We start from the raw sequence: 23331 nt of genomic DNA, 5'->3' as shown, positions 1-23331 counted from the left end.
GATTCGACCGACTTATTGGCGGCGTTCGCATTTGACGCGGTGCGCGCTGTCAGAATTGCGCGGCAGAAATACCGCGGATGTGGGGTAGGGCGTATCCTAATAGTGAGCTTGGTGTACGATTATACGACGGCTTGCTCCAATTCTATGATCCGTGTCGGTATAGCACCATCTTCCGCCGGGCGCTGCAAAACTCGAAACAGACACGGGCCGACAAGCTGTGCGTGGTCACCGTGTCGATGTCGAGTCTCGACCACGGAAAAAAAGGAAAACAGCACGCGGTGGCGGCGGTGCTTCGAGCCGTAAATCGAGGGGCGCAGGAAGACTTTCAACTTTTCATATTGGGCCGGCCTATATTTGCAATCTGCTCGGCGTCGTTTGATTGAGCATGGGCGTCTGTATCCAGCGGCTATCGGCGGCGGCCGCGGTTTATTGGCCAGAAATCAGTCCGGGTGGCTGACTTGGCTTGCCAACCAGTAACCAAGATGCCCAAGGGTGATATCCAACTGGTGTCGCATTTATCGCACGCTATCATACGCTACTGTCTTTACATGCAGTAAGTCGTGGGAACTGGTACGTATGTTTATGGTTCAGCGGGCTTACGAGGCTACTCTACTCATTTGGATTGATTTAGATGCCACAGTACGGATCGCTCCAACGCGCTGTGGTCCGAGGCCTTCAAGGCCCGACGGATCTTGCACTCTTGACGGCGAGACCGGAGTGCCTTTCCAGACCCTCCTTTGATTTGCATTTACATATGCGTATACAGCCGAAGAGGGCCGAATCCGACATATATACTGGATGTAGAATACGAAGGATAAAGACGATCAAGCGAGTTGACGTCCGTCCCAAAAATAATGGGCTTTTGATGTGTGCTGGGACGCAGGTATACATGTGTTCGTTGGACCTGACCATATGCTCCTTCGTATCGATCTGCCCCCCCTCACATCTGAGCTCCTCCACGGAGTTTCGCGACAGGGGCCAACTCTCATAAACGCTCCTCACAACCATCCCTCTCACATACTCCAGGTTTCAATTTGACATTATGTAATGACCAATACGTGCAGGTCTAAGAAAAATGCATGCAAATGGGGAAAAAACGTGGAGCAGAAACAATCATCACACATCGCTACATCGTTCAAAAATGGATAGGCTTGTCGTAAGTCGCCATGCATGCCTCCTTGAATGCTTCGGAAAGGGTAGGGTGGGCGTGGCATGTCCTTGCAATGTCTTCGCTGGAGGCGCCGTATTCGATGGCTAGGACGGCTTCTGCGATCATTTCTCCGGCGTTCTGTCGATGTGAGAGATGAAGGGGGACGTGAGTAAGGGGGACGTGAGTAAGGAGGAGGTGGGGAAGGTATGGGGAAGAGGGATGGAGATGGGTGGGAAGGGGATTTTTACTTACGGGTCCGATGATGTGGGCTCCGACGATCTTGTCGGTCTCGGCTTCGCTGATGATCTTGATTGTGCCTTCGTAGTCATCTGCGATGATGCGACCGGTCAGTGATCGTCACAGGTAGGTACATCAGGAAGTATTACAAATCGTTTCATGTGTCCCTACCCATGGTCTTTGCACGAGAGTTGGCGGCGAATGGGAAGGATCCGATCTTGTACTTGATGCCGGCAGCCTTGGCTTCCGCCTCCGTCTTTCCGACCCAGGCAACCTCGGGGTATGTGTAGATAACGGAGGGGATAGCACCGTAGTTGACGTGTCCGTGTCCACCAGCAATGTACTCGACCGCAGCGATACCCTCCTCCTCAGCCTTGTGGGCCAACATGGGTCCAGCGATAACGTCACCGATGGCGCGGATGCCAGGCACGTTTGTCTTGAACTCATGGTCAGCCTTCACCCGACCCTTGTTATCGACTTCGACACCGACGCTCTCGAGCCCAAGTCCCTTGGTCAACGGGCGACGACCGATGGCGACGAGAACGACGTCAACCTCGAACTTTTCCTGCTTGCCGCCCTTTGCTGCCTCGACGACGACATCGACTTTGCCGTTGCTGTTCTTTGTCGCCGAGATGACCTTGGTGCTCAGCTTGAACTTCATGCCCTGCTTTGCCAGCACCCGTTGGAAGGTCTTTGCAATGTCGGCGTCCATACCGGCACCGATGGCGTCCATGTATTCGACGGTCGTGACTTGGGCACCCAATCGACCCCATACGGATCCCAGCTCGAGTCCAATGACACCTCCACCGATGACAATCATCTTTTCTGGCACCTTCTTCAGAGATAGGGCACCTGTCGAGGAAACAATGACCTCCTCGTCGATCTCCACGCCAGGGAATGGCGTGACTTCGGAGCCGGTCGCGATGATGATGTTCTTGGTCTTGATCGTCTTTTGACCGTCCTCGCCCTCAACTGAGACCTCGTTCGGGCTCACGATTTTACCCCACCCCTTCACGTAGTCAGTCTTGTTCTTCTTGAACAGCAGCTCGATACCGCCGGTCAGTCCCTTGACGGACTTTTCCTTTTGGCCCAACATCTGGGGAAGGTTGATCTTTACGTCGCTGACTGTAGTGGACGTAAGAGTGAAGGGATTAGTCCATCAACGATTAACCATCATCAACTCATTGACCATCGAACGTTAACAACCCATCAACAAATACGTGGATGAGGGGAGTATTGCGCCTTTGTCGCAATGTAGTGCTCGCTTTGCTTGCAAAAGATCTGACGCTCACTGAGGCTCGCTAAGAGCCGTGGTTAGGGGTATTGCGCCTCTGGCGCAAGGAAACTCACTCGCAAACCAAAAGACGTTCGGTCTCCCAGACCGAATCAACCCTGCACCTCGCTTTGCTCGTTGCAGTCAGGCCACCATCGCTCGCTTCGCGAGCGTGTCCCATCACAATCCATGCATTCGCTCGCTCCGCTCGTCGCTCACTCCGATCGCTAGCGCTACTCACTCTCAATTCCCCTCTTCTTGAAATCATGGACCGCCTGGTGGTACAAGTGGGAGTTGTGTAGAAGAGACTTGGAAGGAATGCACCCGACGTTCAGACAAGTTCCACCAAGAGCGCCCCTCCCTTCCACACAAGCCGTCTTCAATCCCAGTTGAGAGGCCTTGATTGCAGCAACGTAACCACCGGGCCCTCCACCGACGACGACAACGTCGTATTCTAGAAAAGAAAGTTCGTTACATCGTTTCGCTTCCGCTTCCATCAGATGCGTCAAAGGAGAAGCTGCGAGTCTTACCTGGAGATGAAGCATATCCGCGAGCGAAGCGTAATGTGGTGGCGGAGCGTGCTGCCGCAAGCGCAGGCTAGGTATAGAGGTGGAAGCGACAATTCCGTAAGGATCGTAATGGCACTTTAGAGAACGATCTCCGAGCGTAAAATTGCACGGCCAAGCGTGTGCTCTGCGTGGCTTCCGAGTCTCCCCCGTGACGTACCTTAGCGGAGCAGCGAGCCGCCAGTATGGTCGTTGTCAACATGGTGGTTATGTTGTGTGCGGTTTAGGCGGACGATGAAGAGGCGGTTTCGTTGTGAGGAAAAGCCTGCGTTTGGATTTCCGGTTGCTTGCAGTTGCTCCCATCAGTCAGTCAGTCAGTCACGCAGCATCATCGATGGGAACTCATGGCGCGTCTTCAGCGTCTCCTCTGGTCTCCCCCCCTCTCCCGCTGGTGCGCTTTCTGCATGAGCTCACGTGGGGGATCTGGCTGATTTAAACGACGCGCCCTTTGTAGGCAGATGATGAGTCAGCAACGACGCCGCATCTTTCCGCTCGCTCGTCCCCAATGCCCGCGCGCATCCTGTCAGCGCCTTGCTAACAACAGGCTGGTGGAGGGAAGTGGTCAAGTCGTTGCATACCAATCATCTTTTCTGCTGCTCCTCGCTCAACTCCATCGCTTTACACCATCTTTTGCCTTTTACGGGAACACCATACACACTGCTTCCATCACTTTTCATCGGCATCACTGCCACGCATCAAGACATTCGTTCGCTCTCCCTTCCTTCGACTGCGGGTCATCATTTCGCAAAACACACCACCACTCCAGATCTGGATTTCATTCACGACGCAAAAAGACCGCATCAGGAATAGATTCTTCATTTCTCTCTAGTCATTACGGAAAACAATATCTCTTATAAAGCGGATAGTCGAACCAGACAGTATTGTAGCGGTACAAAGACCATATCAGGGAAAACGCGGGCGCTGCTCCCGTCAAGGCAGACAGACAGTCAAGGGATAACCATCTCCCAAAATGTCAGCCAAGCGAGCGCTCAGCAGCATCGCGACAAAAGAGGACCCAGAGACCCTCTACGAGCTTATGGAGCACATCGGCACCGGCAGCTACGGCGAAGTATTCAAAGCGCGCAGCAAACAAACCGGCGAGCTCGCCGCCATAAAAGTCATCAAACTCGAAGCCGGCGAAGAGCTCGACGAAGTCCTCCACGAAGTCAACTTTCTCCGCGACTGCAACCACCGCAACGTCGTCTCCTACATCGGCTGCTACATGAAACGTGGCACCCTCAAAGGCCAAAAACACATCTGGATCGTCATGGAGTTCTGCGGCGGCGGGTCCGTCGAAGCTTCCTACAAGGGCATGCGCGGGCCGCTCACCGAGCAGGAAATCGCATGCATCATCCGCGAATCTCTCACCGGCCTCTCCTTCCTCCACTCCTGCAACAAGATGCACAGAGACATCAAATGCGGCAACATCCTCATGACCGAAACGGGCCAGATCAAGATCGCCGATTTCGGTGTCTCCACCCAACTCACACGCACATTCTCGAAACGACATACATTCATCGGAACACCGTATTGGATGGCACCCGAGGTCATCACCGCCGAGCAGCAGGGGACCGCGTACGACTCGCAGGCGGATATATGGTCGCTGGGCATCACCGCGATGGAGATGGCGGAATGTAGCCCGCCGATGTTTGATATGCATCCGATGAGGGTGTTGTTTATGATACCCAAGTTGGAGCCGCCGAAACTCAAGGATTCCGGGAAGTGGAGTGAGGAGTTTAGGGATTTTTTGCATGTTTGTTTAGAGAAGGATCCGGATAAGCGGCCGACTGCGGATGTACTGCTGAAAGTGAGTGTCCGAGCGGAGCCCACTGTGATAACGAGCGCTGGCGAGGACAAACGCAGTGCGTGCGAGCGTAGCGAGCCCCTGTGTTCAACCGTGAGCGACAGCGAACACTTGTTTTTGTTACACATCGGCGACCCACATCCTCGTCCGGAGCGTGAGGGAGCAGGGGGTATCGTTTTCATCCATCATCCATGCATCACATCCGGCTCTTTTTTCACACCACGCAAACGGACTGTATCTCGCACTAAACTAACCAACCAACTCCCAATCGACACACAGCACCCCTTCATGAAACCCACCTCGACACCCACGCTTATAGTAACGCACCTCATCGAACGCACCCGCGAAGCCAAACGTGCACGCGCGGCCCTCACCATCCAGAACCCGTTGTTCCCGCAGGCGGGCGCAGACGACGACGACGACGACGATGATGACACCGAAGCGAGCGAGAGGGCTGAGACGGTGAAGAAGAGGGGGACGGCGCAGAAAGTTGAGGTCGGGACTGTGGGGACGCCTGTTGAGCAGGCGCTGCAGCGGGTATGCGCGTCTACAATGCGGGAGGGGACACCCTACATCCACCTCCCTCCTTTTCGTATGACCGCATGTGAGCAAATCCATTGACATTGGTTGTTTTCCCCTTCGACAGCTGGACGTAAAAGACAGCAAAACCTCCACCCTAACCTCCATCGGCGAATCCGCATCCCCCTCCTCGGAGACCGAAGACGACACCCTCGGCCCCCTAGGTACGCTATCAGAAGGCCAGCGGGAACGAACAATACGACGCGCGGCCACCCACGTCAAGGAGGAATCCACGGCGTTGGTGGAACGAGTGCCTGTGCCGGAGAAGGGGGATACGTTGACCAAAGAGGAGGCGAAAAAGAAGCCGGTGGGTACTTTGCTTCGTTTGAATTAGTCGGGGTTGAAGTGAGGGATCTTGAGAGTGGATATGCGGGTGATGGGGGGATAGCCGAAAGGACTGATGCAGATATCCTCTACGTTTCGGATACGTGGAATCATGCAGGTCTTCAAAGCCAGCCGGATATGCCGGTTAACGATCCAAGTCAACTGCGCCGAGTTCCTAGGTACGTGCTACTCACAGCCGACAACAGAATCGGTCGGAGTTCCAAAATCTGACTCTCCGGTTGCGCACCCTATAGGCGAAACGCTGCTATTAGGCACAGACGACGGCCTCTTTGGGTTTGAGACGAAAGGTAGGACACACCGTCCATTTCGCATCCACTTCATACAATCGAAGTTTGTTAATATCTGCGTCTTTCACGTTGGCGAATAGAAAAAGACGCAAAAATGATCCCATTATCAACGAGACGGTACGAGCAGCTCAACGCGCTCGAGGATCTCAACATCGTCATTTCGCGTTCGGGTATCTATGAACTCCCCCCTCCCTCCAAAAAAACTCCCCCTCAGACCCGCTACTTTTTCAGGAAAATACGACATGGTAGCAACGCACGACATGACCTCCACGATGAAGTTCAAGCGGAAGCAGAAGTTTGAGACGGAGACGAAGCTGAAGAAGATGAAGGAGACTAAGGGGTGTCAGTTCTATTCTATTGGTAGGTTATGATGTGGACAGGCGGCCGAAGGTGGAGAGGGGGGAGAGGGGCAAGGGGATTGGATTTGGGATGCAGGGTTGGCGGGGTGGGAGGTGTGTTTGCTAGGATGCGGATACACTTGATCTGCTGGGGCGGTGGGCATCAAGCGGTGCGGTGGATTGTTGGCGGTTTACGATGGAGATAGACATACCCCTGGAAGAAGAGTGCGCGGAGGAGATTGGACGCCGTCACGCTACGGACGGGGATAGCGATCCCACCCGCTTCAACGGAGCGGTCCATCAACGCGCGGCCAGCCCTGCAGCACGGCATACACTAACGCCTGCACCTACAGCCAGGATAAAGACCTCGATCTACCTCTGCGTCGCGACGCCCAAGTCGCTATTAGTGATGAAATGGGCGCCGCATCCTCTAAACCGCTTCATGAAAATGAAGGTAAGAAAAATCGGACCCCACCACAAAGATCCGTGCCCTCTCCTGCGACGCATCATCCGTCGTGCATCACACTCACTCCCCCTCTCCCACTTAGGAAATCATGGTGGACTTCAAAGTCACCTCCCTCGACATCACCGAATCCCCCACCAACGAACTGCGCCTCTACGCCGGCACATCCACCCGCTTCAAGGTCGTCGACCTGCAAACAGTCACCGTGGAGGAAATCGTCGTCCCCGGCGTGTCGGAGGATAAATTGGGGAAACCGGTTCGCGGCGTGCTTTACGAGGGGCTTTTTGTGCTTTGTTACGAGCGTGAGTTGTTCTTTGCGGGGTTCTAGACGTGAGGGATGGATACTGATGGGGCTTTTTTTTGGGATACCGGCAGATATGGGGATCATGACCAAACTGCACCTCAACATCAAAGAGAACCGGACGCTTACGTGGCGGAGTCCGATGACGTTCGCAGGTGCGTTGGCGTCCCCACCGCTCCCCCCTTCTCCTTAATACTAACCCCCCGTCGCCCCCCAGACGCCCTCGGCACCGACTACCTCGTCGCGGGCTCCACGGACGTGGTCGACGTGATCAACAGCGACACCGGCAAGATCGTGCACGTGTTCGAGACGAAGCGGGACAAGATCCGGTCGTTGGGGCTGTTGGTGTGTAAAGGCGAGAAATTGTTTTTGTTGGCGGAGGAGGAGAGGGAGGGCGTTAGAGGGGGGAGTGTTATACTTATTGAGGTTGGGGGGTAGGTTGCGGGTGGTGGGGAGGAAGGTATAGGGCGGCGGCGAGACTTGGCGGGAGTTATTTGATGGGTCGGCGATACACATGGAGGTCGGGCGGCAATACGAAGGCCGTGCGAACCTAGATCAGCCGCGATTTTGTAAAGACGAACGGTTGCGGTATTACATTTTTGGGGGAGGGCGCCAGCATAGTGCGCCGTCTGTTGCCGCGAGAGACTTTTTTCTTTCATGAATATATTTTACTGTATCTTGCATCATGACGGAGTTGGCTTTTCTCCTACATTCTGGTTGAGCGCTATATGTTGCGGGTGTTTTCGGAGGAGTCGCACAATTTGAATCACCGTCGCAGAGCTCCAGTTTTCGAGCGTCTATGTATGTTTCACCTGTCACATAAATACTTGCCATGAAAGATGTGATACTATTTACAAAATGAATGCTGCTACGTATAATATAATGATAATCTGATTCTGTGTTCTTGTTCTTCGCCCCCGAATGCCCCCGAACAGTGGCACGCTGTCTATCTACCCTCCCGTATTTCCCATCCTTACGTCTCAAGCAACCTCAACGCAATCTCCTCCAAAGACTCCCCATCCGCACCCTCCAGCCTCGTCCTACGCTTCTTCGCGCTTGACGCCTTCCGCTCTGGCTGCTGCGGTTCCGGCAGGCTCTTTTCTGCCCGTTTCCGCTTCCCACTCGGTACCACAACCTCCTCCTCCTCGTCGTCGCTATCATCAGCGCCACCAAAGTCCGAGTCCTCGTTCAGGTCGATTTCCATGGCCTCATCGTCGTTGTCGGAGTTGGAATCGGCGTCAGAGACGGAGTCGTCGTTTTCTTCGCTGGGTGCGTTCTCGTCGTAGGAGGAGTAGTGGGATTGGACGGATTGGAGGTCGTCCGAGTCGTAGTCGCCTCCTGCTATTGTTGCTGCTCCGGATTCCTAACGATTAGATGATGGTTAGTAAAGCATTTCAATAAGTAGGACAAAAGTGACCAGCGACACCAACCTCCTGCCTCGCCTGCCTCTCCTTCAACTTCTTCTCCCTCTTCTTCTCCCTCCTCTTCCGCCTCTCCTCCTCCTTATCCACCACATCCGCCGCCTTAACAGCCCCACCGGCCTCCTCAACATACTCCTTCTGCCTCCTCTCAATATCGCCCTTCTCAATGAACTCATCGAGCGTCTCCAACTTGAACGCATGGATTGGGTTTCCGTCCTCGTCAAAGTACAACTTCTTGCCCAGGCCACGTTGTTTGATTTCTTTTTCTTTAAGTTTGAGGATTTGGCGGTGCGTGGGCGCTGTGGTGGGTGGGAGCGAGGGTTCGGGGGTGTCGTCGATGTCGTGGTTGGCTCGGGCGAGGGTGAGAAGGTCGTCGGTGTCGTCCGTGGGGAGGGAGAGTAGGGATGTGGAGGGGGCTGGCGCGGGTTCAGAGTCAGAGGCGGATGAACCGGAGTCGGAGTCACTGGCATCGTCAGATGCCGAATCGTCGGCGACGAGTTTGGCGTAGTGATCGGACATGATGGTGAGGTTCTTCTTGTCGAACATCTTGTCGACTTTCGTGCGGACTTTCGTTTGCTGTAGAGTTGAATGCATCAGTTGTGCCATCCCTTGGCAGCTCATGGCGTCGAGATGCACCGTGTTACCTTCTTAACGTCGTCCTCGTCGTCATCCGAAGCGGCTTTCGTCGCTGCTGCATCGTCCATGCTCTCCATCTGCCTCGAGGCGTTCTTCTTTTCCGATTTCTGCAAGATTTCTCGATAGTCAGCGACCCGCGCCAGGCTACATCCCGCAATCACCATCCCGCAATCACCATCATGTACCGAAACCCACCTTGACGAATTTGATTTTCGGCGCTCCCGGCAGTCCCAAACTCTCCGCGTACGCTTCCGCCGGCAACGCATTCACATCAAAAATCGCCTTATCACTCTGCAAATGCACACTCCGCATGTAACTGATAAACGCCTTCTGGGCGAGATACTTCATCTCCGGACTCTGCGAGCAATACGCCTGTAACTGCTTCACCACACTCGTGGTTTTCGACGGGTTAACCCTGATCCTCTGAATCGGCACCTTCTTCTGCTCCAACGCCGCCACCATCCCCTTTTCTTCCGAGGGCAATAGGAAAAGCAGTCCGTTGCCTTCCGACTCGTATCGCGCTGTTCGACCCACACGGTGGATATATGTAGCCGCGTCTTCGGGGCAGTCGAGTTGGATGACCCAGTCTACGGCGGGGAAATCTAGTCCGCGAGCAGCAATATCGGTGGCGATAAGGCAGATGGCCTTTTTCCGGCAGAACTGCTCAAAGATGGCCATTCGTTTCGCTTGTTTTTGTTTGCCGTGCAGACAGTTGAGGACTATTCCCGGTTGCATTTTGCAGAAGGTTTCGTGGACGAAGCGGACTTGTTTGCAGCTGGAGACGAAGACTATGATTTTGGATTTGAGGTGCGATTTGAGGAAGGAGAAGAGGATGTCGAGCTTGTCTGGGAGGTTGCAGACGAGGTATTTTTGGACTAGTTGCTTCGGTGTCGCGGATTCCGCCTGCTCATGGACGGAGACGTACTCGGGATCCTGAAATACGAAAAGTCAACACAGCTCTGTATGAGGTCCGTATTTTCCGGGCATAGTTTCGGTAAGCAGGCACGGCGAGAACCCACCTTCAAACTCAGTCTCGCCAAATCTCTCACACTCTTTGTTTGCGTTGCCGAGAAGAGAAGTGTCTGCCTATCCTTCGGCAAATTCGCTACAATCGCATTCAGCGTCCTCTCAAACCCCATATCCAACACCCTGTCCGCCTCATCCAAAACCAGCACCCTTAAATTATCGCAGCTAAAGTCGGGCGTTTGATCCATATGCTGCAACAACCTCCCCGGCGTGCAGACCAGAATATTCATCTTGTTGACACGATCCTGCTCGCTCTTCAGGTCCTTCCCACCAATCAGCAGACCCGCAGAGTACGTGTGATTCTTGCCAATCTTCTTCAACACCTCAAAGATCTGCAACGCCAATTCGCGGGTGGGTGATATCACGAGCGCACCCACACCGTCCATCTGAGTCCATTTCGCGCGGTGCAGTGATTCGAGGATTGGGATGAGGAAGGCGAGCGTTTTGCCGGAACCTGTTTTCGCGGCACCGAGAACGTCCCGCCCGCAGAGAGAATGGGGTAAGGTGCCCCGTTGGACTTCTGTCATTTCCACAAAGTTCGCTTTGTTGAGGCCTTCGGCGGTTTTCGAGGAGAGGGGAAGCTGTGAGAATTTCGTGATACTTTCGTCGCGGACGTAGATAGACTGGAAGTCACAAAGGTGTGAGTGGTTCTTCTTGTGAATTGTTCGAAAAGACGGCAGGTAGAGCGAAAATGAGACTCACGGGGTCAGTCGTTCTCTCCTCCAAGGACTTGAGTTCCTTTTCTTCGGCGTCTCGCTTCAACTTCTTTTTATCGATAGGTTTTGGAGCAGCGGACTTCTTCCCCTTCTTTGACCTCTTTCCCACATGCTGGGCGGCGGGGGTAGAGGAAGAGGCCACTGCGGGAGCCATTGTGGCGACTGTAGTATTCAACTCTTTGGTGTATCCCTGTATCCCTGGAGTTCGTCGAAGTATTGCGAGAGCTGGGCGAAGGGTCGGTATACCAGCTGAGAGTGGGTGGGTGGACCATGCTCTCAATAAGCAAAATGCCAAATGCTGCTGGGGCCAGGACGAGAAGGAGGTGGAAACGCAAGTCACGTGACACTTGCGATTTATTGACGCGTTCTTGCTAAATGCCAAAGGTCATCTGCATATATCGTCTGTGGGAAGCGTCTCCATCCAGCGAGTGAGCACTACGAAGCCAGTACAGTACGTATACAGTACTTTGCGGTAGGGGCGGCAGATGGTCAGGTTAACCGTGGTCAAGCCATGGCGCGGTCTGACTAGGCTACGGTTTGGCTAGCAAAGTAGGAAGCCATCAGTCGACTTGGCTACAAAGTGGCAAGTCATGGCTTGACCACCGGTTAACCGGTTAACCAAGATTACTGGGATGACTGCGATGATTTGGCAGGGTTAGGTTTAGGGTTAGGGATGAGGACATGCCCATTGTATGTAAATCTGGCAAAAGACACTGTCACATTCTTATGTAAGCTTGACCATGGTTAACCAATGGCTAGCCGGGGCTGGCCATGACTTGGTTTGATCACCACCCTCTTGACCACCCGGTGGTCTGGCTACGGTGTCTAGTCAAGCCAAGTCAAACCATGTCAAGCCATTGCCGCCCCTACTTTGCGGAAAGGCAACAGCAACGTGAGCGCCATTTCGTCGCTTCTACCTGCTAATTGGCGCCAAGTTTACAATGGCACGAGCATCGCGACGAGCTCATATACCCGCAGAAGGCGCTGCAGCCGCTGCTGCACGGAGAGTGCAAGAATCATGAAGCATGTTCAATCCGCCTCTCCTAACAGTCCTCAGAGGAGATCCACATAGGTCTTGTTCAACAGTCTTCCTTGTCGCACCTGCCAAACGGTCTCCGGGCGGTGAATGCTTTAATGGGACGCAGTCGGTGACTTCGAGGTCGGCCGGCCCACCAAATAACGGCGGTCATCCCGGGATTGACGGCAGTACCGGGCGCTGCTGGTCTTACCGTAGAGTATGTACGGATTTTCCAACGAAGATCTTCTCGCAGATGATCTTAGGACGCCGCCGTTTTTTCATAAGTTCTGGTGTATGGATTGCGCAACAAATAGGAAGCGGGCCTGGTGGTCACTGGAAACACGGTTGTCCCGTTTGCGGTGTTGCTAGCGGGAATTGTGCGTGACGATCTCCTCTCCCTGCGTCGTGGCTCGTCGTGGACTTGTCTTTTAGGCCGTCAACTCAAGAGCTTGCGGCTTGCCCACTCAACCAGCAGTACATGTATCACAGGCGGCTGCTGCCATCCTCGTCGCCGCTGTCCCAGCTACTCCGTCTGAACTCGTCCGCACGAAGGAACGTCTTCTTCACACCTGCTGCTCCTGTCACTCCTCTCGAAAAACTGAAGATCACCTCATTCTTCACTCGATCTCACACTACCATCATGGCACCACCTCACCAATACCTAGCTGACACCGACGCTCCCATCTGCCGTCTGGAGGCAAAGCAACACTTCGAAACTCTTTCCGATAAAGAAAAGCTCTACACGCACTACCTCGCAAAGGCATCTTGGGCCGGCACACCCATTCTCACCAGGACGCTATCGGAGCATTCCACAGACCTGTATCTGCTCTTCGTCACCCTCTTCCAGGACAGCAAGAACACCAACGTCACTCGGGATATCTCCGCTTTCAAATCCGCCGCCGGCGTGTCGGAGGAGAGCTGGAAGTACTTTGTCGAGTACGCTGTGCAGGTGCTCTACAACCTTTCCAACTTCAAGTCGTTTGGAGACACAAAGTTCTTCCCTCGTCTTCCGGAAGCCGAGTTCGAGAAGATTGTTACCGCGGCTGGATCGTCCGCTGCCACTGCCCTGTTCAACAAAGTTCGTGGCGACATTTATAAGTCTGAGCCCAGCGAATGCCTGTTGATCGGATTCCCGGCGGAGGGCCATGTTTCTGGTTACTACAGGTAGGCTGAGGCAAAAGTTCCTATCAGTTAACTCGCATTCTACCGCTCTGTGTAGATCTTAACGCCAATCCTATTTGTGCAGTTCGAAGATCGGCAAGTCTGAGGTGCAGGCAGTTCAAGCTCTTCTGGAAAAGCACGAGATTTCCGCTCTCAACACTCGATTGGTCAACGAGCACGACAAATCGTACACCCTGTACGTGGCATCTGCCGAGGGTGCGTCCTCCGAAAAGATCCTGAAGGGAGATGACGGCCTCGAAGTGAAGGTTGTCTATGGGGACTTTTCGAAAGCAATGGCCTCCATCGCCGAGAACATCACCAAGGCTATCCCTTACGCCGCAAATGAGCATCAAAAGAAGATGCTCGAGAAATACGCGGAGTCCTTCCGTACCGGATCCATTGAGGCTCACAGGGAATCACAGCGCCACTGGATTCGCGATGTCGGTCCCATCGTTGAGAGCAACATCGGTTTCATCGAGACCTACAAGGACCCCGCTGGTATTCGCGCGGAATGGGAAGGCTTTGTCGCTGTCGTCAACAAGGAGCAGACTGAGAAGTTTGACCATCTTGTCAACTCCGCTGAGCAATTTGTGAAACGTCTGCCGTGGCCTACCGACTTTGAGGTTGACAAATTCATCAAGCCGGACTTTACCAGTCTCGAGGTCGTTTCCTTCGCTACGCCTGGTGGTTGCCCCGCTGGAATCAACATCCCCAACGTAAGCCGAAGCCGATGGCTCCTTCAGTATGGATTATACAATAGGTATCTGACGGATTTTCCTTTTTTCTAGTATAACGACATCCGCATGAACGAAGGCTTCAAGAATGTTTCGCTCGGAAATGTGTTGTCGGCGAAGGCGCCCAATGAGAAAATCACCTTCATCAGCGACGAGGACGCTGTGCTTTACAAGAAGTACAGTGGGCCGGCTTTCGAAGTTCAAGTCGGTTTGCACGAGCTTCTCGGTAGGTCTCGTTTGAGTAGACCGTTGGCTGGGTTTCCGGAGATTCTGAGCGACTGGTTGCGATACTTTAGGTCACGGAAGCGGGAAGCTGCTCCAAGAAGAATCAGCTGGCAAGTTCAACTTCGACCACAAGAACCCTCCAATCTCGCCATTGACCGGAAAGCCCATCACCACCTGGTACAAGCCTGGCGAGACCTGGGGCTCCGTGTTCAAGTCAACCGCCGCCAGCTACGAAGAGTGCCGCGCCGAAGCTGTCGCCATGTACCTTGGGGTGGACAAGGTAAGGATTTACTCTTGAATGGGACGATTGTATTTAACTGGTTTTTTCGGACTAAACATTTTATCGCCACCAATTGCACGTTGTTCTAGGAAATCCAATCCATCTTCGGCAACACCGATCAGCAGTTCGAGGATATTTTGTACGTCATGTACCTCCACATGGCGCGCGCCGGACTGATGGCTTTGGAGTTCTACGACCCCAAGTCCAAGAAGTGGGGTCAAGCGCACATGCAAGCGCGCTTCGCCCTCCTCAACGTGTTCCTCAAAGCCGGGTTCACAAAAGTCGTCCCATCCCCCTCCGGCGACACCATCACGATCCAGCTGGACCGCTCGCAAATCAAGACGGTCGGCTACAAAGCCGTCGGCGAGTTCCTGCAAAAGCTCAACGTGTACAAAGCGACCGCCGACGCCGAGCACGGAGTCGCGTTCTACGTCGACGCGACCTCCGTCAGCGACGAATGGACAAAGTACCGTGAGATTGCGCTGGCGAACAAGCAGCCCAGGAAAGTGTTTGTCCAGGGCAACACGTATGTGGATGAGCACGGCAAGGCGCAGTTCAAGGATTACCCGGCCACTTTGGAGGGCTTTATTGCCTCGTATGTTGAGCGACATGATTTCCGGGTTTGAGAGCGGACACTGTAGGAGGGTTTTTTTTAGCATAGCGCTGGATTGCTGTGCTTCATTGGCGTACTTTGTAGGCTGATCATGTAGTGGCATAAATTGCATAAATAGCATAACCTTAGGGTGACTTCAGAATATGTATGGCACCTCGGCGACGTTTGATTTCCTTGGCCAGTGTTGCCACTGTCAAAAAAAACCCGTCAAAGCTTTACGGAAACAGCCTCGAGAAGCTTCAGGCAATATGAAACGTTTTCACACATCTGTGGCAGCCACTTATCATACCCTTCAAATCGGGTATCCGTACAGAAGCCAGATGCGGAAGGGTAGGCGAGCTCCGCCCAATGACGTTTAGATCGTGGGCGGCGGTTGGATCGGAGGCTGTTTTTGTGTGAGTGGCCCGTCGGAGGCATCGGGCCCTTCCCACGACAACGCTACTTAGTTTCTTTTCTTTAGTTCATTTATAACCATTTTTATGTAGCGACGTAGATTCGGGTTGTATAGTGGTCGGAGACGACATCGGTGCCTTGGGGTAGTTTCGGCATATGTATCGCCCTGCCCTTTATTGAGGAGCGAGGGGGCGAAATGACTCTTTCTGGTTCATTTCATTCATTTCAAGACTGTTGCACATTTGAACGCACGATCGACACTGGTGAAACTATGTGTACATTTTACGCATTTGCACGGCTAATCGCGCAATCGATGATATGCCCGCCAGGAGTTATGATACAGGTGTTGGCAGGGCATGGGCAGATACAGACGAGTCTACATAGGCTGTACAAAGGTGGGCGCTTCTTAGAAGGAGAGTACGAGCAGTGGGGAACATACATAGCGGGAGACTACGATTAGGGCATGGGGATTAGACTAAGGGCTGGCCGAAACAATCAAGGGAAAGGATGTACCGAAGTACGCGTTGTGTTGTCCCGGCCCCTGCGCACAGAAATCCTGCGCGCAGCATTCCTGTGCCTCGACCTGACGGATGCTGGGTTTCCTCGACTTCCACTGAATCCCCGAGTGCAATGGCACGACCGAACCCCGGGCGCCGATGGGATGAAGGCCTGATTTCCCACACATTCCTCCTAAAAGCTAATCCAGCAAGGCGCCATTTATCTGATTCCTCTTCATAACCATCCAAATCAGCCACTCCACAAACTTGCTCTGCGCCGTCGGGCGGTACCCAAACACCCACAACGCCGCAAACGCACAGATGAGGTTCCAGCACGTCGACGCGACCAATTTCAGGACCGTGCGGATGATGGCCCGCACCACGCCGGGACGGCCTTGGCGCCGGAGGACGGTGTGAATGTGGTTCCGTTGGGTTGTCAGATCGCTGTGCATGGTTGAGAGTTCGACTTCGAGGGCGCGGACGCGTTCGATTAGGTCGTTTACTATCGGGGTGCGCGATGTGGATGTAAGGTCGTCGCTGGGCCGGGGTTCCGTTGGGGCTTGTTGACGGGGGTTCGATGGAAGCTGCTGCTGTTGGATTGGTCCAGCCGAAGAAGAAAGAGATGGTAGCGGTGTGATAGTTGGTGGAGAGGCTGAGAGGAAGTCCGCGGTTCCCGGATGTGGGTGAAAGGGATGTGGGTGATGGCGATCGTCCCCATCGAACCCGCGTGGAGGGGAGCCAATCAAGTTATCGTCCGAATGGTGATCCGACTCAGGGAAGTGCACATCCACAGGCACTTCCACGTCATCCAGCCCTCGATCGCTGTGTTCTGCATTCGTCCAAAAACGTAAAAAGGACCGTAGTGAGGATGAGGTGGATGTTGGTGTTGAAGTCGACGATGAGAGTTTGGGCGTTGATGATGATGAGGTAGGGTGTAATGGGTAGCGTGTGGGGTAGAGTTCAGATGGGAGGAGCGGGTGATTTGTTGGATCAGAAGATTGAAATGGGAATGCCGGTGTTGGGATTGAAGAGGTCATGTCAACGGTGCTCCTGGAATCACTGGTCGGAATGGAGATCAACTCTGCAGTCTCACCGTCGTCGGAATCATACGGTGGGGCCAAGCCGGCACGGGAGAGTTCAAAGTACTCGATGACCTCGGCTCCCAGTGGTCTGTCTGGAAATTTCCTCAAGAACTGGAACAAGTGGAGAGGGACACTGATCTTGAGCGACTATTAAGCGTTGTCCAGGCAAGAAAGCTAGCTACGAACTCACGTCAGCCACGACTGTAACATAAGCCTCTTTGGCTTGGATGGGACTCAGATGATATTGCTTCTTCCATGCATCCCACTTTGATCTGCCCTAAATAAAGGGAGAGTCAAAGACATACACGTTAGCACAGGCCCGTTGGACCAAATCCTGCTTTCCGCAAGGCAGGGCGAGGGATGATAATCTCGCGCGCCTTGCGCAATGCCGCTGTTGCTCGACAGGTTTGCCAGCAGGGTGCCTTCGGCTCGGCCTCGCACCGGCCGGAAGTCGCCAGACAGACCCTCCAGCATTCTTCCGCTTCCCAAGCTCAATAGTTCCCGTCCTTATTCTCCGCCGACACTCACCACCAAATCAAATATCCCCGGCCTCGGCGTCGACACCGGCCCCACGGTCGCCTGCTTGTAGAGCCCATAGAGTTGAAGCTTCTCGTCGTTCGAAGGCACCATTCCCAGGTCTTCTTGCCCGATCTGCTCTAGCACAGACAGGGCCTTTGCGAAGCGAAGCTCGAGGGCGGAGGTGTCCTCTTCTAGTGCCATCTTGTGCGTTGCGGTTCTTGCGTCAGGGAGCAAATGGGCTGCGGGACCCGGAGAGCTGAGAGAGATGGATAAGAGGGTAAATGTGGGTTGGGAGGGGGGCCAAGATGAGTTGAGATGATGTCCTGGGGGGGCAGACGGAGAGTGTTTGGATTTGGACCGGCGCGTGATGATCGCCATCACATGCAGGAACTCGCACACAGACATGGGACAAAAACCATCTCTAGAAAACATCATCTCTAGAAAACATAAAGCTATCACGTAAATGGATAACAAAAATCTATGCATCTATCCCGAGTTCTCTACTTCTCATCACGGCTCTATCGATGTGAGGGGGGGAAATCAGAGGCGGCCCGACATGCATCAATCAGGCAGGGTGAAATCGTTCATATAATTGCCAGCTTTCGCTCCGAATCCCAACCCTCTCGTCGTATCCCATTGAGTAAAGGAAGTCTCATATCGTATCATATTGTGTGATGTACGTAGTCCCGTCGTGGGTGGCGTAGACGCCCAGGAGGCGATTGCTTGCTACGGGCCACACCCCTCTGCTGTGTTGATACAGGCGAAGCAGTCGCCTACCCCCGGTCGCAGGTTCCGTAGGCGAGGTATGGAACGTATGGGATGAGTATTTGCTTATACTGTACGTCTTAGCGCGCAGAAACTATTTACAGTATTATAGCTGATACGCTTTGTGAAGTGTACACAAACCTATGAATACGCCGTCAATGCAGCGACCTATGACCTATGACTATCGCCGCCTCCGTTTCTCTACTCAACCGCATTTACGCCGTCCCATCGCGAAAATGAGTCGCGTCCCCTCTTATAGTCGATTACTGGACGGGACATACTCGAATTTCGGAACATCCGCGGCGTCCTTCGTAATCCGCAGTGTCTCACCCAACGCAAGAGGACGGGCCGCCCACCCGGGCTCGCGCTTCCAAATCTGGAAATGCGCGAACAAATGGCGGGTGGCACGGATCGCTAACGGATCCCATCCCAACGATACATTCCCGTCCCAATCCAGTGTCACTTCCCGCCCCTGAGGTCCAAACCACATTATTTCCACGGATGTGTGATTCGGCCGGCGCATCAGAACAGGATTTGACTGTGCGCGGCGACCCTCGTGGTTCCACAGTGTTCGGAAGCAGGTGCGGTACTTTGGCTCGATCCATCCCATCGCCTCGCATTCGTCGTGGGGCAAATGGCCAAGTTCTATCGGGTAGATCTGATGCCCGTCGGCTTCGGAAAGCTCCCCAAAGAAATCCGTTAGCGTCGGCTGCTTGTCGAACGCGGATCGCACTTTGGCGAGCTCGGCGGCGGCACGCATCGAGTCGTTGTACACCGCTGCGTCGTAGTTGACCTGCATCACCTCGTACTTGCTCTCCAAGTCGCGCGTAATAAGGAATTGGCTCCGGGGTTCGCCTTTCATTACGCTCCATTCCGGGGCTTCGAATAGAACCATGATCGCCCATGTGAGTTCGTCGCCGGTGACGAGCAGATGAGAGAAGGAGCCTTCGTCCGTGACCAGCTGCCAGACCTTCTTCTGTTTGACCATCTCGCCGTACGACGCGGAGAAGTTGGCGGCATTCCCGACTTCGGGAATCCTCGTCCAGAATCCCATGACCTTCGGATCATTCTTCACTACTGTGTACTGTCCACGCGTATACACCCGATCCGCATCTCCAAACGAGAAGCTCATAACATCAAACTGTTTCAGCGCTTTCCACGGGAACATATCGGCATGGTTCCCATGAACGATGTCCATATCCCCGAAAGCCCAATGCGAGCTGCAATTTACCAACCGCTGCCACACCGAGCCCATCATCGGCTTCAGATCCACGAAGAGGTACGGTTTTATTTCGATGAGGGCTTGGACCGTCTCGAATGTGGTCACCAGTTCCGATTCCGAACACTTCCATTCGGAACAGAGCCCGTCGGCAAAAAGCCACATCATCGTCGGTGGCGGGAGACAGATGAGACGGATGTTTGTGTTGTTGTGTTCGGCTGTCAGTTTCCGCAATCCCAAGCATTGATCGCCCTTGACGTCCGCGCCGAGTAGGAGGAGGTTGATATGGGGATTCGCACGCACGCTGCCGACGAATTCGTAGAGGTAGTTGGGAACGGTGTTCGAGTACCATACAGACGGGAAGAAGATCGGTTGAATTTCCGTCGTTTGATTCATTCCGTCGCATGTGCCCCACGCCTCGTTCAGGCGGTATTTTGCGACCAGCTTCGCAGTCCAGTCTCTCATGGGAGTATCTCTGAGACGTTCTGTCCGTGCGAGAGCCTGTACGGGCGACTCTCTGAGCGTGAGGCACAGGAGAGTTAGAGATAAGGACCCTGCGACGAAGGCGCCGACATACCGAAGGCCGGTCTTGCTGTACAGCGTTGACCAGAGACTACGACCCCAGCCGGTGGGGGTGTGACCTTTGTGTTCGCCGAGCAGCTCATACGAGTGTTCGCCTAAGCTGCGGTTGAACACGAATATGCTTATGGACATGATGGTGAGACAGATCACAGCTATCGGGGTGAACAGCGCCTGGCCGTCGCGCAAAATGGCAGCTTGAGCGATGAAAATGAAGATCGTCGCACTCGAATTTCCGACGAGTTTGACAAGATTGTTCTGCTGGCGAAGAATCGTAGCAACCAAAAGACCAGTAAGGGCTGTGGCGATGACGACTGAACCCGTCGGCAGAAGCGATGAACCGCCCAGAAGCGAAATGGGCTCCTCCGAAGACCACCAGTACGCGACGGTGGCAATCAGGCCGAACAGCGATCCCCACCCGTACAACCAGAACTGGGTTTGCCAGAAAGACATCGTATTGCCCTTCAACATCAGCTCCGTGTATATCGAGGTGAACCCGGACATGAGCGAGATGAGTAGGCCAATAACCAACCCGAAAAACTTCACGATCCAGTCCGTGCTGTCGTCCGCCCTGTCATGCCGGCCTGTGAGCTCAAAGAGAGCCATTCCAGCGAAAATCCCGAAAAGGGCGAACCACCGTTGGGCTGCATTGACCTTCTGCACTCGTCGAATCAACAAATGATGCAGCAGGGCCGTAAATGGTATCTTCGCCACGAGGGCAAAGTGCAGTGACGACGGCGTGGTTTGCTTCAATCCGAACATATACAGTGCGTTGTAGATAAAGTAGAGAAGCGCCGGCACTGCACACGCAATATGCGGGCTGTCCTGCGCGTGGTGGAGCCAACCTGTCACTTTCGTCGTCGCACGGTCCTTCCGGATAGGGGAGGTGCGACTGAGAGGTGGGGAGGGACCCGCGACGGCCAGCATCAGCCATGACACGGCGAACTTGAGCAGTTCGGACAGGAATACGATGTCGAGGGGCGGTATGATACACCCGCTTCGGACGGCATTGGAGAGGAGACATGCGCGGATGGTTTCCGAGGCGATGAAAGTGAGGAGGAGGGTGTTGAATCCGTTGCTCATCCTGCCCATGGTTTGTATTGAAAAGTAGGCTGGATGGAGTTATGCCCTATGTGATGTCGAAGACGAAGGTAGGGAGGAGTTCGGCTGGCGGTTGGCGGCTGCTGAGGAAGCCCAAACCGACGGCGAGGAGAGAAGAACGAGGACATGAAGTGCTGGGGAGCCGGTCGGCGCATTTCTTGGAGGGGATGATTTTCTCTGACATCTGTGGGGGTGAACCGTGAACGCGTGGTTGGGGCGTCCATGAACGCGTTATTTGCCTGTCAAATCGGGCGAAGAATTCCAAAGTGGGCGTGACGGTTCGACGCCAAGAACTTTCGCGTAATTTAAGGCTTCGTGGGATGACATAAGCTGCGGTCATACTGTCAGTGCTGTCAGTGAGCGAACGAACCATCGGCGGCTACCACCAACCTTTCCAGATTTGTGCCAAGGAATCCGCCCCGTTTACAGTCGAAAGTTGCGCTCCTCCTTCTTTCCTTCCTGGGCGCATCGGAGTGCGTAAGCCCTGTTGGATGAAGGTCGCACACCGCAGTGCTACATTGTCGCGTCTTCGCCGGTGTCAAGCCCTCAATTCCAGAACCGTTTTCCGATGGGTCCACGTGCAACATTGCGCCGCTTTACTCGGTCTGGTCAAACGCCGAATATCTCTTAGAGGAAATGGGTGGGGAAAGACATGGCTGATGGCGGCCGTGATTATATTGAGCAGGAACAGCCAATGACATCAAAAATGGCTGCTTTGATTGTCTTTGCAATATGTCTATAGACCTCGCAATGTCCGACTCCTGCTACATTTATTCTTGCGCTTCCTCTCCCGTTTGGTGCCGTCAAGCTCGATCCATTCGATTGCGGGACGCTCCGTGATTATCATCACTAAAGGGTCAGGCTCGAGCAGTTCACCCGCAAGATCCACGACGCGCCCACATAACCCATGTTCGTACAAAAGACGGGCCACGTCCTTATGCCCACTTCCCTTAGCTATGCCATATGTGTACTTGACAACTGTCGATTTCAGGGAATTCCATGAGGATTCAGTCGACAACATGGATGTGGCCCGCTTTAGCTGCAGGGTAAATTGCTGCCATAGCCATCTCATCCGGGGTGTAATTCAACCCGTATGAATAGTTGAGCCGCGAGCGCACGAAGTTCTCTGGGTCAGCGTGCAGCCACCGAAGCAAGTCCAAGTCCTCTCGCATCGCAGCGTTCCGGAAAGCCCACATCGAGCACCCCCCCAACTCGACTGTCCATATGCCATTCCAGCATCGACATGCTCCCATGCCAGACCGCCCAGTCCGCTGCCGCGGTAGAGCCTTCGCGTCGATTCTCATGGAGCCAGCGCACCATTTGAGACTCGTTGTGGTATGCCGCGAAGTCCATAGCCGCGGTCGAGCAACTCTCGCAACCCTTGTCGGGTAGCCATCGCAGGAGCGCAAAGTTGCCGTGGTAGGCCGCAATGTCCATGAGTTCCAGCCCCACCCATCCCGGCCGATCTGAGCGAACAATTCTTTCCACCTTTCTCCACCAGCTCCGCTCACAACTTTTGATTCAATCTTTAAGGGCAGACCCAGCGGCGGGGTGGGCTCGGGCTAGCGAATTGTGCCCCTCGCTTCGATGCTCGTAAAGCATTGCACCAACGGCCAGTGTTCATAGATAGCCGCCAAGTGGATAGCCACGACCGCGTCTGGGTGGCCGACGGGAACCAACCCCGCAAGATGAAAGAAGCGCAATATGTCTTTGTCGCCTATCCAGGCGGCGGTCGGTGATATCGTCAGCGCCTCGTTGCGATTGGTCGGATCCACTTTGTGCTTTTTAAGAGCCAGCGAAATTATTCCAACGAGCGTGCGCCCCAGTTTTCGCGGAGGGAATCGATGTGCGGGATGATGTGGCGCGCGCCGTGCCGAAGGTTGAAGGATAAAGCGACCTTCGCGGCGTGGCGAGGGTCAGCGAGGCAGAGCAGGACAGTGTCTATGAGCTCGATAGGGAGGCATGGTGCGTTTGCTGCTGCGTTGTTGGCGGGCATTGGGGAA

At 54.2% G+C, this 23331-nt stretch overlaps 6 protein-coding genes across 6 annotated transcripts; 2 read left to right on the top strand and 4 right to left on the bottom strand.

Moving 5' to 3' along the window:
* Positions 1 to 1006: 1006 nt before the first annotated feature.
* EV422DRAFT_535080 (uncharacterized protein) lies at positions 1007 to 3535 on the bottom strand. Its single transcript, XM_053070716.1, has 6 exons — positions 3387 to 3535; positions 3191 to 3257; positions 2902 to 3114; positions 1559 to 2512; positions 1403 to 1479; positions 1007 to 1288 (listed from the first exon to the last, which is right to left on the bottom strand). Exons 1-6 carry the CDS (start codon positions 3426 to 3428, stop codon positions 1136 to 1138), a joined length of 1506 nt encoding a protein of 501 aa, XP_052923994.1. The 5' UTR covers positions 3429 to 3535; the 3' UTR covers positions 1007 to 1135.
* A 661-nt stretch (positions 3536 to 4196) lies between these two features.
* On the top strand, positions 4197 to 7781 carry EV422DRAFT_568951 (kinase-like domain-containing protein; the record flags this gene model as incomplete). The annotated part of the gene is made up of 11 exons (XM_053072707.1): positions 4197 to 5033; positions 5310 to 5567; positions 5677 to 5916; positions 6052 to 6112; positions 6188 to 6241; positions 6322 to 6411; positions 6473 to 6601; positions 6933 to 7033; positions 7128 to 7344; positions 7418 to 7498; positions 7561 to 7781. 11 exons carry the CDS (start codon positions 4197 to 4199, stop codon positions 7779 to 7781), a joined length of 2289 nt encoding a protein of 762 aa, XP_052923993.1.
* A 239-nt stretch (positions 7782 to 8020) lies between these two features.
* Positions 8021 to 11700, bottom strand: EV422DRAFT_574190 (P-loop containing nucleoside triphosphate hydrolase protein). The gene is made up of 6 exons (XM_053073184.1): positions 11129 to 11700; positions 10420 to 11049; positions 9596 to 10333; positions 9409 to 9507; positions 8774 to 9340; positions 8021 to 8706 (listed from the first exon to the last, which is right to left on the bottom strand). The coding sequence occupies exons 1-6, from the start codon at positions 11294 to 11296 to the stop codon at positions 8317 to 8319; spliced, it is 2592 nt and encodes an 863-aa protein (XP_052923992.1). The 5' UTR covers positions 11297 to 11700; the 3' UTR covers positions 8021 to 8316.
* A 1100-nt stretch (positions 11701 to 12800) lies between these two features.
* On the top strand, positions 12801 to 15186 carry EV422DRAFT_498130 (peptidase family M49-domain-containing protein; the record flags this gene model as incomplete). Its single annotated transcript, XM_053067990.1, has 5 exons — positions 12801 to 13324; positions 13407 to 14037; positions 14110 to 14281; positions 14352 to 14560; positions 14650 to 15186. The coding sequence occupies 5 exons, from the start codon at positions 12801 to 12803 to the stop codon at positions 15184 to 15186; spliced, it is 2073 nt and encodes a 690-aa protein (XP_052923991.1).
* Positions 15187 to 15769: 583 nt separating this feature from the next.
* Positions 15770 to 18001, bottom strand: EV422DRAFT_535067 (acyl CoA binding protein-domain-containing protein). The gene is made up of 4 exons (XM_053070715.1): positions 17674 to 18001; positions 17336 to 17422; positions 17157 to 17256; positions 15770 to 16892 (listed from the first exon to the last, which is right to left on the bottom strand). The coding sequence occupies exons 1-4, from the start codon at positions 17863 to 17865 to the stop codon at positions 16264 to 16266; spliced, it is 1008 nt and encodes a 335-aa protein (XP_052923990.1). The 5' UTR covers positions 17866 to 18001; the 3' UTR covers positions 15770 to 16263.
* A 415-nt stretch (positions 18002 to 18416) lies between these two features.
* EV422DRAFT_116083 (nucleotide-sugar transporter-domain-containing protein) lies at positions 18417 to 21721 on the bottom strand. The gene is made up of 2 exons (XM_053064637.1): positions 21719 to 21721; positions 18417 to 21658 (listed from the first exon to the last, which is right to left on the bottom strand). Exon 2 carries the CDS (start codon positions 21317 to 21319, stop codon positions 18683 to 18685), a length of 2637 nt encoding a protein of 878 aa, XP_052923989.1. The 5' UTR covers positions 21320 to 21658; positions 21719 to 21721; the 3' UTR covers positions 18417 to 18682.
* Positions 21722 to 23331: the final 1610 nt, after the last annotated feature.

The sequence above is a fragment of the Fimicolochytrium jonesii genome, assembly GCF_025526975.1.
Source record: "Fimicolochytrium jonesii strain JEL569 chromosome Unknown EV422scaffold_18, whole genome shotgun sequence".
Lineage (NCBI taxonomy): Eukaryota > Fungi > Chytridiomycota > Chytridiomycetes > Spizellomycetales > Powellomycetaceae > Fimicolochytrium > Fimicolochytrium jonesii.
The sequence above is the reverse complement of the archived record's forward strand: the minus strand, read 5'-3'. Positions and strand labels throughout refer to the sequence as shown.